This window comes from Xyrauchen texanus, chromosome 12 (genome assembly GCF_025860055.1).
Source record: "Xyrauchen texanus isolate HMW12.3.18 chromosome 12, RBS_HiC_50CHRs, whole genome shotgun sequence".
NCBI lineage: Eukaryota > Metazoa > Chordata > Actinopteri > Cypriniformes > Catostomidae > Xyrauchen > Xyrauchen texanus.
The window spans coordinates 7,417,926-7,430,714 of record NC_068287.1 but is presented as its reverse complement, the minus strand read 5'-3'; the positions used below and the strand labels follow the sequence as shown (position 1 = coordinate 7,430,714).

The 12,789-nt window shown below is 36.5% G+C and overlaps 1 protein-coding gene across 4 annotated transcripts in view; it reads left to right on the top strand.

The window, feature by feature from the left end:
* LOC127652542 (caskin-2-like) overlaps nt 1-12,789 on the top strand; it is an 88,204-nt gene that overhangs the window by 35,529 nt on the left and 39,886 nt on the right. For all 4 annotated transcript variants that reach the window (XM_052138721.1, XM_052138720.1, XM_052138719.1 and 1 more), the window contains exon 3: nt 6,410-6,461. In XM_052138721.1, the coding sequence (XP_051994681.1) occupies nt 6,410-6,461 (52 nt within the window). The remainder of the gene's footprint in view (nt 1-6,409; nt 6,462-12,789) is intronic.

The window sequence follows — 12,789 nt, the reverse complement described above, 5'->3', positions numbered from 1 at the left end:
CTGCCAGTGAAAAAAACTGACCCATGCTTTTCTCTTGGGTGTGTATGTTTACGACTTGACTCCAATGCATTGTCAGTTATAGTAGTGAAAGGCGTTGGCTGATCTTTTATAGATGAACATATAATTGTGTAATTTTGATATAAGCAGTGGGTGTCTAAGTTTAGTCTTCGTTTTTTTAATAACAGACATACTCCAAGTGTCACCCCACAGAAACAGGCAGACACTTGAAGTCAGCTTTACGAAATTCTTGATTGTGCAGAGTCAAGTAAAATGGGCCAAATACATTCTTGTGGCAGAGAAAACCATTCTACATTTTACCTACTACTTTTAGCTTAAAAATTGAGAATTAGTCTAAGCCTTACCAGTGTAGCAACCAAAGAGGAGATATTTTTTCCTGCTCATAAACTGCATTAAAAATAACTTGAACAAATGTTTAGCAGATTACATTTCTGTTACCCAAACTAATAAATTACATACAGTTTCTGCCTCACATCCAAAGACAACAGTGGACAAGTTACCAGTAGTTTTTAGAAATACTAAGCCTCTTCTTAAGACTCATCCCTATATGATGAGTATAGGATAAGTAGTTCTGTATCAAAAACCATTTAAAAACATACAGGAACTAAATAATTTTTTAAGGAGGTCCAGTTCCATCAACTGTTCTTGAATGCCTGATTTCTTCCACCAATGTGGACTGAACACTGTACTAAAATACTCCTGGGTCGTTCACACAAGATGCGTTCTTGCACTCAAAACAGCTAGACTGAGCCAACGGAATGGAAAAAAGTAGAAGAGTCTCTATGTATTTTGAAAAGTTTAACTACTTTTAACTTGACAAAGCATTTCTAAAATGTGACACTCATGGTGCGAGACATGGTGCAACAATCATAGATGTTTATCTGGTGAATTTGTACATAGATAAACAGATAAAGGTGTGTTTTTCAAGTTAACCTACTTTTACTCTTAACACGGCATTTCTAAAATACACTTCTGGGGCAACAACTAAAGCTAAAACTAAAGCTGGCACATTTGTACATACTGTAGATAAACAATTAAAGGAGTGTTTTTCCGAGTTGAACTACTTTTAACTTGACACAAATTTTTTAAAACGCAACACTCATGGCATGAGACATTGCTCTATGACTAAAAATGTCTATTTGACAAGTTTGTACATAGAAAAACAATAAAAGGATTGTTTTTACAAGTTGAAACAAATTTTAAAAAATGCAACTCTCATGGTGTGAGACATGGTGCAACGACCAAAGACATCTATTTGATAAAATAATTAAAAGAAAAAACATTTTAAACAAGCACAGATGGAATGCAAGAATGCATTTGAACAGCCCCTGAAAAGAAAAAATGTGTTGAGAAATAATACAAAGACAACAAACAGACAACACATATTATCAAAATGACACAAATCAATCTGTCAAGAATCAACTCGCCAAAAAGTACTACAAGAACTGTAGTACTCTTCGTCCCTAATGAAGAGCCTGTGTTTGGATGAAAGCTTGCATATGGAAGGTAACCATGTTGAATTGAGATCCTGTCAAAAACAAAAAACTGATTGACATTTAGGAATACACTTTGGTTTCCTCTGGCATCTGTTTAAATTGTTCTTTTATAAAAGTGGAAGGGATCTGGAAATCCGATAGACTCAATGGATGTTGATGCCTTGGGTCTTAAAACTCATAGATTGAGTAATTACACTCAAAGTAATATGAAACAGAATTCAGGCCAGATTTCTGGGTGTGAATATATTTTACTGGCATGGAATCAGTATATGATTCTTAATAGTAAATCACCTTGTATTGTTCTACAGTTATGAGATAATTGACTTAAATTAAAATAGATAATGGTAATTTTGTTTCTCATAGTACAGTTTCAACAGGTCGCTAACTAAATGCAATGTCATGTGTGTTGTGCTGTCAACATTGTTCACTTTTATTGGTTACATTTACAGACAACATGAAATGAATATGCCCCTCATCTGCAGTTGTTCAGACTGTCAGATTGTCCCGCCCCCAACTCAAGCCATTGGTTTTAAGCGGGTCGATCTTAACAATCAGGAATTTTCATAGCAGCACAGAGACACAGTGTTTTCGGTTTTACATGAGAATTTACCTTTGAATGACTTACTTATACTGTAGTTGTCTCAGCTTATTAAGTTTTTATATATTATATATATTATAAAGAAACATTATTGTTGTTTCAGTGGTGAAGAAAGTTCAGACAGGTCTCAGGACACTATGTGCTGCAGTATTCTTTCCCTCAAGAAACACAGTCTCTGAAGTTCAAAGACTCTAAGAGCACTGTAGTGTGGTCTCTCATTTTCCATCCTATTGCCAGTCTAATGCCTCTGAGTTGGCCAGTAAGATCTCACTGAGGTCAGAGGTTAATGAAGTGCCCTTTATTGTTCCAAAGTAGTGTTGTCACGGTACCAAAATTTCAGTAGTCGGTACCAATACCATTTTCGGTACCAAAGCAAAACACAAAAACATGTTACTAAACAACACTCTTTTATTAACAAAGTCTACAAAACATTAGCAGCAGAACTAAGAACAAAAATATGCCATTGAGCAACACTTTAATTTAAATCTATAATTTTTTAATTATAACAAAACTGAACAATGTATGCTTAAAGTATTTTTGAACACTTATATAAGATTTGCTTCAACTTTTGCAACTTTTAATTTAAATGTTTACCAAGTACTAAAAAAAGGCCTAAATAAACAAGCATACAATAGAATTAATAAAAAACTATTTCCAAACTAATGTGCTTAGTGCTCTCTTATTAATAAAGCTGCATTTTGCCATTTTTCTTCATGATAAGAAATGCATAGTGACATATATATATATATCTATATATATATATAGATATATATATAGATATTATGATTAAATAAGTTGTGCTTCCCCGAGGCAGAGTCTCTCTCAGCCGGTTTCAATCTCTCCCGTTAGATCGGGACATTCGCGCAACTCATTGAAGAGGCACCGACCACACAGAGAAATGCCAGTTTCTGAGTTTATAGTTATTAACATGAGCTGCTTCTGTATTATTTGAACTTTAATAAAGCTATAACGCATTAAATTTTACTGCATTTAAGAGTGTTTCCTTTAAAGAGCTCTGCCTCCGCTTATTCCACAACGGTACATGCTTCTGAATGTACTTTTTTTATAATCCCTAATACTTTGGGATCTACATAAAATAAACTGTGAAAGTTTCGAGTGCATCTGGACTGATCTGTGTAATTCTTCCTCCATCAGGCGTGAACTGCTGCTCTCACGCGTCATCATTACAGTGATTTAATGTTACGTTAAATGAGATCAAACGACTATTCAACAACGAACATTTTTCTCGTCAATTATGTATTTTCGACGATGTCGATAATGTCGACTAAACGTTTCAGCCCTAATGCAAATGATAATATGCTGTATTTGCTTGAATAGATCCGGGTGTCTGTCTTTCATGTGCTTTATTAAGTTTGAAGTGTTTCCTCCTTTCGTCAGAAAATTGCGAAAGCAGCGTTTACAAATAGGTTTTTGTTGATATATGATGTTTTCCTAACTTTTCTTTTCGACAACATTCAGTTGAGACTCCGCAGCAGCAGCTACTTTGCTTGTCGTCATCTTTTTTCTTGTTGTGAGCGCTCGAAAGTTCCCAACTCTGCATGGGTACCGGGTAGACGCGGTACCTCCAGAAATTCTGGTATCGTAAATAATTTTTTGTTTGAGTCCCGACTTGGTACCGGTATTTTTGACAACACTTTTCCAAAGAATAGACAATGATATTTAGTTCTGTATCTTCTAGCAAACTAACAGAAATCTCTAGTGTTCATCCAACCCTTTCTCATTAGAATTGGCAAAATTTTATGAAATCGAATTAGTTTGTTCGTATGAGTTTGTACGAATTCTAGACGTGCAAATACCCAGATCTATAATTTGACGTAAGCGAAAGTTCCACATGTCAGATGTTGTGTACATGCTTATTAGTTGTTAGGAGGGATGGGATGATTTGGTTATCTCACGATTCAATTCGATATACGGTATGAGGTTTACAATTCTATATCATTTTGATTTAATATAATAACACTTAAATGACAAGATATTACAGAAGTTTTTTATTTTCTGAAAATAATTTTGAGCAAAATGCTAATCAAAGTAAAGTTCTTTAATATACAATATAAGTACTTGAATAATAAGAGTTTATAAGAAAAAATCACAGCAAATATGAAAAAAATAAATAAATATTGGGCTAAATTCAGGCTGATCAGGTGCAGGACAAGCAATAGAACTGAGCAAAGCCTGTATTGAAAAAGGTATGTGAAAGTATATATTTTATCTTTTAATTTGTTTGTCATCACTATTATAATCAAAATTTGACTGTAAAAATAAAAACAATTATATTAATATATATTATATTAAATTATATTAATATTATATCATAAAATTGTGTACATAATAATGATATTAGCTATCACTGTTTGAAATAATGTGTACAATTTACAAGGAATAACATTCATATGTATAAGAAATGCTAAAAAGGTTACTGTCTCTAAGTGTGTAATGGGCGCCTCACTGTGTTTCGGTTCAGTGAACATCAACAAGTATCTCTCTATTTCTTTAGCGTATCCATGTTGCGTGAGATTAAAATGAATATATATTTGTACTTTTTATCTGACTGTAAAGAACAGAAAGGATGTTAAGGCACATTATTCAATGAAAGTGGAGTCTGCTTCATCTTTGATGGACACACATTACACGGAGAAAACAATCCATTTTAATCTCAATCATTTTGCATCAAAAGAAGGCGATTTTCCAGGTTAATTCAAGCACTTCAAGGCCCTTGTGTGAAACCTGTTAACAGTGTAGAAAAAAAAGAGCAGTAGTGGTAAAATCAAATTATGATGTTTGACCGATCATTTCATTTATGATCACATGTACAGAAAACAATGTTGCAAATTTCAAAATATCGAGTACCGCCACAATATGGTTCATAATTATTTTAGTTTGCGATATATATCGAAATTCAATATATTGTCCTATCCATAATTGGATAGGACAATATATAATAATTATCATATGCCAAAGGTGAAGTTGCATTCGTGTACGTTTTTGGACTAATGTTGTCCACAATCCTTAGCAATTCAGGATTCTTTCAAAATTTTGGATCTGTAGAAAGGTGTAGGTTTTATTTGTATTTTTTTTTTTAGCATGAACTTAAAACAAGCAATTTAGTGTGGACATTTTTGTGCCACTAGTGATTATCTGTTTTGAAGCTGCCTAGTAACCACCCAGAACACCCTAGCAATTGCCTAGTAACCACCCAAATCACCCTAGCAACCACCTATAAATGCCCTAGCAATCACCCAGAACACCCTAGCACTTTCCTAGCGACCACCCAGATCACCTTAGCGTCCATCTATCAATGGCCTAGGAACCACCAAGAACACCCTAACAATTGCCTAGCAACCATGTATTAATGGCCCAGCAACCATGAAAAACACTCTAGCAATTGCCTAGCGACCACCCAGATAACCCTAGCGACCACCTATCAATGCCCAGCAACCACCCAAAACACCCTACCAGTTGCCTAGCGACCACCCAGATCAACCAAGAGACCACCTTTTAATGCCCAGCAACCACTCAAGCTACCACCCAAAACACCCTACCTAACAAACTGTTTTAAACTTGGACAATTATAAACAATATTTACTTGTCTAGTCACAGGGTTTTGTTTTACATGGAATTTTGGTCTGTAATTGTGTCTGTTCGTGCACACTGATGTGAGTGTATAACTCTGTGTGATAACAGGTCTCTAATACAGACACATTCCACACTGTCCACCAATGAATGACAGACAGCCTGTAAACACACTAGTCTCTCATTTACCTCTTGTGACACTAAACATGTACTCTCAGGAACTGAAAAGAGAACAAGTCACTGTACTGAGTAAGAAATTAATATCGAGTCAGTGTAGGTTAACATCCTTGCTGAAATAATGATTGACCAAAATATCGTTCAGGCTGCTCAATCAGCCAATATTTGTCTACTTTGGCATTTGTGCTGGCTGATAACCCTGCCAGAATACAGTATGCTGACAACCTTATCAATTCATATTGCACTTTTGTCTTCTTACAAATATTTTGAAAAAAGCTGTCTTCATGCAGTTCAGACTGTCAAATGTGCATAAATAAGCTATCGGGGCTACCAGTGTGAAGCCTTGTTTTGTTCATAAGTTGATATTTTTTCTCATAAACCCCGAGAAGTCAACTGAGTCTATGTTTGATTGAAATGGCAGCTCTTTATTAACATCTTGTACATCATCCTTTCATTGACTTTCTCCTTTCAGTTCTTGAATGATTTGCAGCTGATGTTCGTCTTCTGTGCTCTCTCTCTTGTGTTGTAGAGTTACTGGGCTCCACCAAAAGACTGAACATTAACTATCAGGATCCAGATGGGTGAGTTATTATTTAAAATGTTTGTTGTTAGTTAAAAATATGTTTTGTTTTTTAGCGCTGTCAGTCGATTAAAACATTTAATCGTGACTAATCGCATGATTTTTCATAGTTAATTGCGATTAATCTGCAATTTTGAAAGTGCTGAATTTTTTTTAATATTTATATTCTTTTTTCTGTCAAAATGCATTTAGTTCCTTCTTAGAAAAGAAAACAATATGTAACAATAATGTTTTATTAACATTTTTCAAACAAAGCATTCCACAGTATAAAGATACAAATGCACTAAATAGCACCAATTTAATGAACACTTTTCAAAGTGTAAGCTGGAGGTTAACTAATTGAAATATCTTGCCTCCATACTTTGCGTTTTCATTGCAGTGGCCATTAAATCTCCTAAATTCTCATCATCCACAATATTAATAGTGGCTATCCACTTTGCTACAGCAATCATGAAGCTGCATTTATATGATTTGGCTTCACTACAGCAGGATATGTGAATGCAGCTTATCACAAGTCCCATTTGACTTTGTTTTGTACAAACAATTATGGTTAAGAGGTCCTTTCTTCATTACTTGATCATAATGACACATCGCAAAGTTTACACTCTATTCTAGCCAGAGTTCAACACTCACAGGAGCTGAATAAAATGTCAGAATCTGATGTGATAATTGGCAAATTTGATAACCGCGATTCAGAAAATGTACGCGTTAAACATTCTAAATTAATCGCATGCGTTAACATGTTAATTTCGACAGCTCTAGTTTTTTTATGATAGAGATGAATGAAATACATCTCAAAATATTTTTAACACAATATTTCTTTAAATGCATTATAGAGATATCAATGTCTTCAAAAAAAGCTTACATTTCATTTAAAAAAGACTACAGGACTAAAATATTATCCATATAATGACCCATATATTGTTTACATATTTTTTTATTTGAGAGAATCACATGCAATTATAAAGTATATTTTGCATAAAGAAAATAAAGTACATTTTTATGCCATGAACCCATGTTTCCATTATTCTCAACGTTGATTTTCATTAGATTCTCATTAGTCATACAGTATTTTTTACTGTATTACAGTAAAAAATAGTATTATTATAATATTATTTTATAATAGTTTTTTTTAATTAACACAAATTAAAGGCAGTAGAACAAATGCTATGATTATGTATAAATACTTGATAACTAAATTAATACAATTGCTGCTTTACATTGTGAGAATTGTGGGTGAAAATGTACAGCTTTTTTTCTTCTGTGGAACTCAAAATGTGAAAATGAATATCCTTGCCATTCTTCCGAATAATAAAAGTGAAAAGGGATGGGTGTTGTCAAGCTCCAAAAGACAAAAACAATTATAAAAAATTTTTAAAAAAAATTAAGTATCATAAATGTAGTCCATTAATTTGTTGTTCACTGAAAATCTTCCCCTTCGCTGTAGCTCTCAAATGAAAGACGGTGCCATTGACATTGAAATGCGACATTGAGACACGAGAGTAAATGATGTTTCCTGTTGATGTACCTTTTTTGTTGTCCACATGAGTTTTGGGAGAAGATTTTCTCTATAGTGAATAACAACAGCACCCGTCCCCATCAATTTCATTATATGGAAATGAATGTTCAGGATACTATTAAAAAAGTTGTGTTGTTGACCCACAGAAGATTCTCGTAACAACATGAGAGTGAGTAAATGATGAGGGAATTTTAACTTTTCTGTGAACTTTTGCTTTATCCCTCTGTTAAGTTGCACTTTCATGCAAGCTGGATGCCTTGAAATAACTCTGCCATCTCTTCATCTTTGACATGATCATGTCTGATCTTCATATTCAAACTAAGTGCACTATGTGCTATTAGCCCTAACATTTGTGTTGTATATACGTCTAGTCTAATTTCAGCCAGATACCTTACCTGTGTCGTCTCTTAAACTGACAAAGTACTGCTGCTTCCTCAGTCCATTAAAACATGTTATGTCAACAGTGTCTTTGAGATAAGACTGGCCTGTCACAGGGCTGTAAAATTATATATTGACCACATATATTAAGAGTCAAGTCTTTGGCGACATTTAGGTGCTTTTGGGTCGCCACCACCTATCTGGCTTAAAGATGGAAAGGGGGGTGGGCCGGTCGAGGGGTCAGAGAAGGCCATTCATGGATAAAGACCTTAATGAATGAGATAGGAGTGTTTACAAAGCATCCAATAGGCATCATTGAGGCCGGATGGGAAAGCCAAAAGGAAAACATGGAATGATGGATGGAGATTTATGGGAGGCGTTAAGTGCTGATCCCTGCTTTCATGTGTGACTGGTGTGAACACAAACTAATGGAGTCTGTCATGAGGAAATCTGGCACTATATGACATGGAACCACTTTATTGGTATAAAAGATAATTTTAAAGATAAACTTCATTGGGTTAGACTGGCTAATGTTCTTAAACAGAGATCAAATGGAGATTGTACAAATTGGGCACTTCAAATTCATTTTGTATTTTTTTTCAGAAAATTATCTCTGAAAGGTGCCTTCAGAGCAGGTTGATCGTCAACATGAGGAGGTCACACTACATAATTTTGTATTATTGCAAAGTTTGACAATGACCACAATGAGCTAGCTGTAAATTATCGATGATCGTTATCTGAACTCTGAATTATCGTAATCGTTTCGGCCACAATGTGCTGTGAATTACCTGTTATCGTATTGGCCACAATGAGCTGTGAATTTGCGTAATCGTATCACTACAATGAACTGTGAATTATTGGTAATCGTATCGGCATCAATGAGCTGTAAATTACCTGTTATCGGTATCGGCATCAATGAGCTGTAAATTACCCGTTATCTGTATCGGCCACAATGAGCTGTGAATTACCCGTTATCGGTATCGGCCACAATGAGCTGTGAATTACCCGTTATCGGTATCGGCCACAACGAGCTGTGAATTACCCATTACCGGTATCGGCCACAACGAGCTGTGAATTACCCATTACCGGTATCGGCCACAATAAGCTGTGAATTACCCGTTATCGGTATCGGCCACAACGAGCTGTGAATTACCCGTTATCGGTACCGGCCACAATGAGCTGTGAATTACCCGTTATCGGTACCGGCCAAAATGAGCTATGATTTACCCGTTATCGGTATCGGCCACAATGAGCTGTGAATTACCCGGTATCGGTATCGGCCACAATGAGCTGTGAATTACCCGGTATCGGTATCGGCCACAATGAGCTGTGAATTACCCGTTTTTAGTATCGGCCACAATGAGCTGTGATTTACCCGTTATCGGTATCGGCCACAATGAGCTGTGAATTACCCGGTATCGGTATCGGCCACAATGAGCCGTGAATTACCCGGTATCGGTATCGGCCACAATGAGCTGTGAATTACCCGTTTTTTGGTATCGGCCACAACGAGCTGTGAATTACCTGTTTTCGGTATCGGCCACAATGAGCTGTGAATTACCTGTTATCGGTATCGGCCACAATGAGCTGTGAATTACCTGTTATCGGTATGGGCCGCAACGAGCTGTGAATTACCCGTTATCAGTATCGGCCACAACGAGCTGTGAATTACCCGTTATCGGTATCGGCCACAATGAGCTGTTAATTACCCGTTTTCGGTATCGGCCACAATGAGCTGTGAATTACCTGTTATCGGTATAGGCCACAATGAGCTGTGAATTACCTGTTATCGGTATCGGCCACAATGAGCTCTGATTTACCCATTATCGGTATCGGCCACAATGAGCTGTGAATTACCCATTGTCGGTATCGGCCACAATGAGCTGTGAATTACCCGTTATCGGTATCGGCCACAATGAGCTGTGAATTACCCGTTATCGGTATCGGCCACAATGAGCTGTGAATTACCTGTTATCAGCCACAATAAGCCCAAATCTAAAAGTGCTGGTGATTGGCTGCGTTTAGGCATCAAGGAAAAACACTAGTACCAGAAAATGGTTTGAGTTCCAAATGTTGGTTTGTACTAATTGATAAACATATATTTCCCATAAATTAAAAAAAGCATCATTTGATAAATTTTCTAACAATAACTAGGGTAACAGGGTTGAATGGTTGAGCTTGATAAATCCAGTTAACACAAATAAAATAAAAAATGAGGTAAATTGAATAAGATCATTTACTTGTTTTCCCACCTTGCTGTAGAATGGGTCCAAATAATAGCCTATAACTTTTTGGGTGTCACAATTTTGAAGTATGTTAAATTTTTTATATCATGTCATATCAGGGTTATGCTCAAAATGTGTCTGAGATGAACAGGCCAAAATCACCTTATTGAGGGCCTACAGAAATTGTATGTGTTTAATACTAGGTATGTTTCATGCTAGGCGAAAACTTGGCATTTGTGCATCTAATGCTGTAAAATACAGTTAATAGGACTGCAAAGTGTTTGTGGAAAGTGCCTGATAGAGGTACACTCCTTCAACAATTGCACAAGATGCATCAGTCATGTTGTTTTATTTTGTTGTTTTTTTTTTTAAGTTGTCATGGTATCTGATGGGTTTGGTTATATAACATCTCTGTCCAATGGAATGTTTCTGACAGAAGAGGAAAACAGAATAGGGGTCGAAAGGATGTAGTTAAACTTTCTCCAGTTGTGTGTAACACACTCATGCAGAGGCATGAATCAGGCTTCGGGCAATCAGGGTGAATCTTACAAAATATGTCAATAACAAATCCACATTTTAAAAAAAACCACATTGTGTATGTGGATCGGCGATCGTGCCAAATTAACAAAAACAGTTTAAAATGGAGAGGGAAAGGCCAAAACAGAGCTGCAGTGAGAGGGAGAGAGAGAGCGAGAGAGAGATAGAAAAAAAAAACCACTTACTCGCTGGTTCTCTGATATGCTGTAGCTTGGTCCTCGGCCACTCCTCCACCCTCTAATGGATGACTGCTGAGCCTCCCCGGACAGATCGGATGCAGACGGATGGCAGATGGAAGGCCCCACCATGTTTTTGGTGGACGGTTGGGGTCTCCCCTGCCCCTGGCAGCGGTAACCGCTCCAGGTGGTTGATTGAGAGCTCCTCCTCCCCTCGTGGTCACCTCGTGGTGTGTAGCATCACAACCTGGCCCCGCCCTCCGCCCTGTCACAGTGACATTTCACCCCACACTTCCTGTAGCACTTGCCATAGTCTTGTCGGTCACTTTTCATGCACCTTACAGTCTAGCTGTTCCCACAAAAGCTCAGTGGGGTTAAGATCCATAACACTCTTTTCCAATTATCTGTTGTCCAATATCTGTGTTTCTTTGCCCACTCTAAACATTTCTTTTTGTTTTTCTGTTTCAAAAGTGTTCTTTGCAATTCTTCCCATAAGGCACCCCTGAGTCTTCTCTTTACTGTTGTACATGAAACTGGTGTTGAGTGGGTAGAATTCAATGAAGCTGTCAGCGGAGGACATGTGAGGCGTCTATTTCTCAAACTAGAGACTCTGATGTACTTATCCTCTTGTTTAGTTGCACATCTGTCCTTCCACATCTCTTTCTGTCCTTGTTAGAGCCAGTTGTGCTTTGTCTTTGAAGACTGTAGTGTACACCCTTGTTTGAAATCTGCAGTTTTTTTTTGTGGCAATTTCCAGCATTGTATAGCCTTCATTCCTCAAAACAATGATTGACTGATGAGTTTCTAGAGAAAGCTGTTTCTTTTTTGCCATTTTTGACCTAATATTGACCTTAAGACATGCCAGTCTAATTGCATATGTGGCAACTCAAAAACAAAGACAATGTGATTTTCTAGTTCCAAATGATCAATTTAGCATGATTATTCAAGGATAAGATGTTGGAGTGATGCTGCTGGTAATGGGGTCTATCTAGATTTGATAAAAAATACTTTTTTCAAATAGTGATGATGCTGTTTCTTACATCAGTAATGTCCTGACTATACTTTGTGATCAGTTATAGGCTATGCCACTTTGGTGAATTAAAGTACCAATTTTCTTCTAAAACAGCAAAATCTTTATATTATTCCAATGTTTCAACTTGTGTGTGTGTGTGTGTGTGTGTGTTTTTGACAAGCACTTTTTATTCAAAAATATATTTTTTAATTATTTTGTGGTGAAATGTGACACATAAATCTTTTTATGTGATTTACCCTTATAAGGGATACTGTAGTTGCACATCATGCTCTTAATTGTGAAAGTCTTTAATGCTGGTGTATGCCCAAGTTTCTTACTAAAAGAGGAGAAATTAATCCTGGGGGTGGGGGCGTTCAGCAAATTATATTTGTGTAGTGTTTCAGTTTTGCTTGCCTGTGAGACAAATTAGTATTTGAGGCGCCTTTGATTTTCTGGGTAACTGTTGGGATTTGTATGGGGGA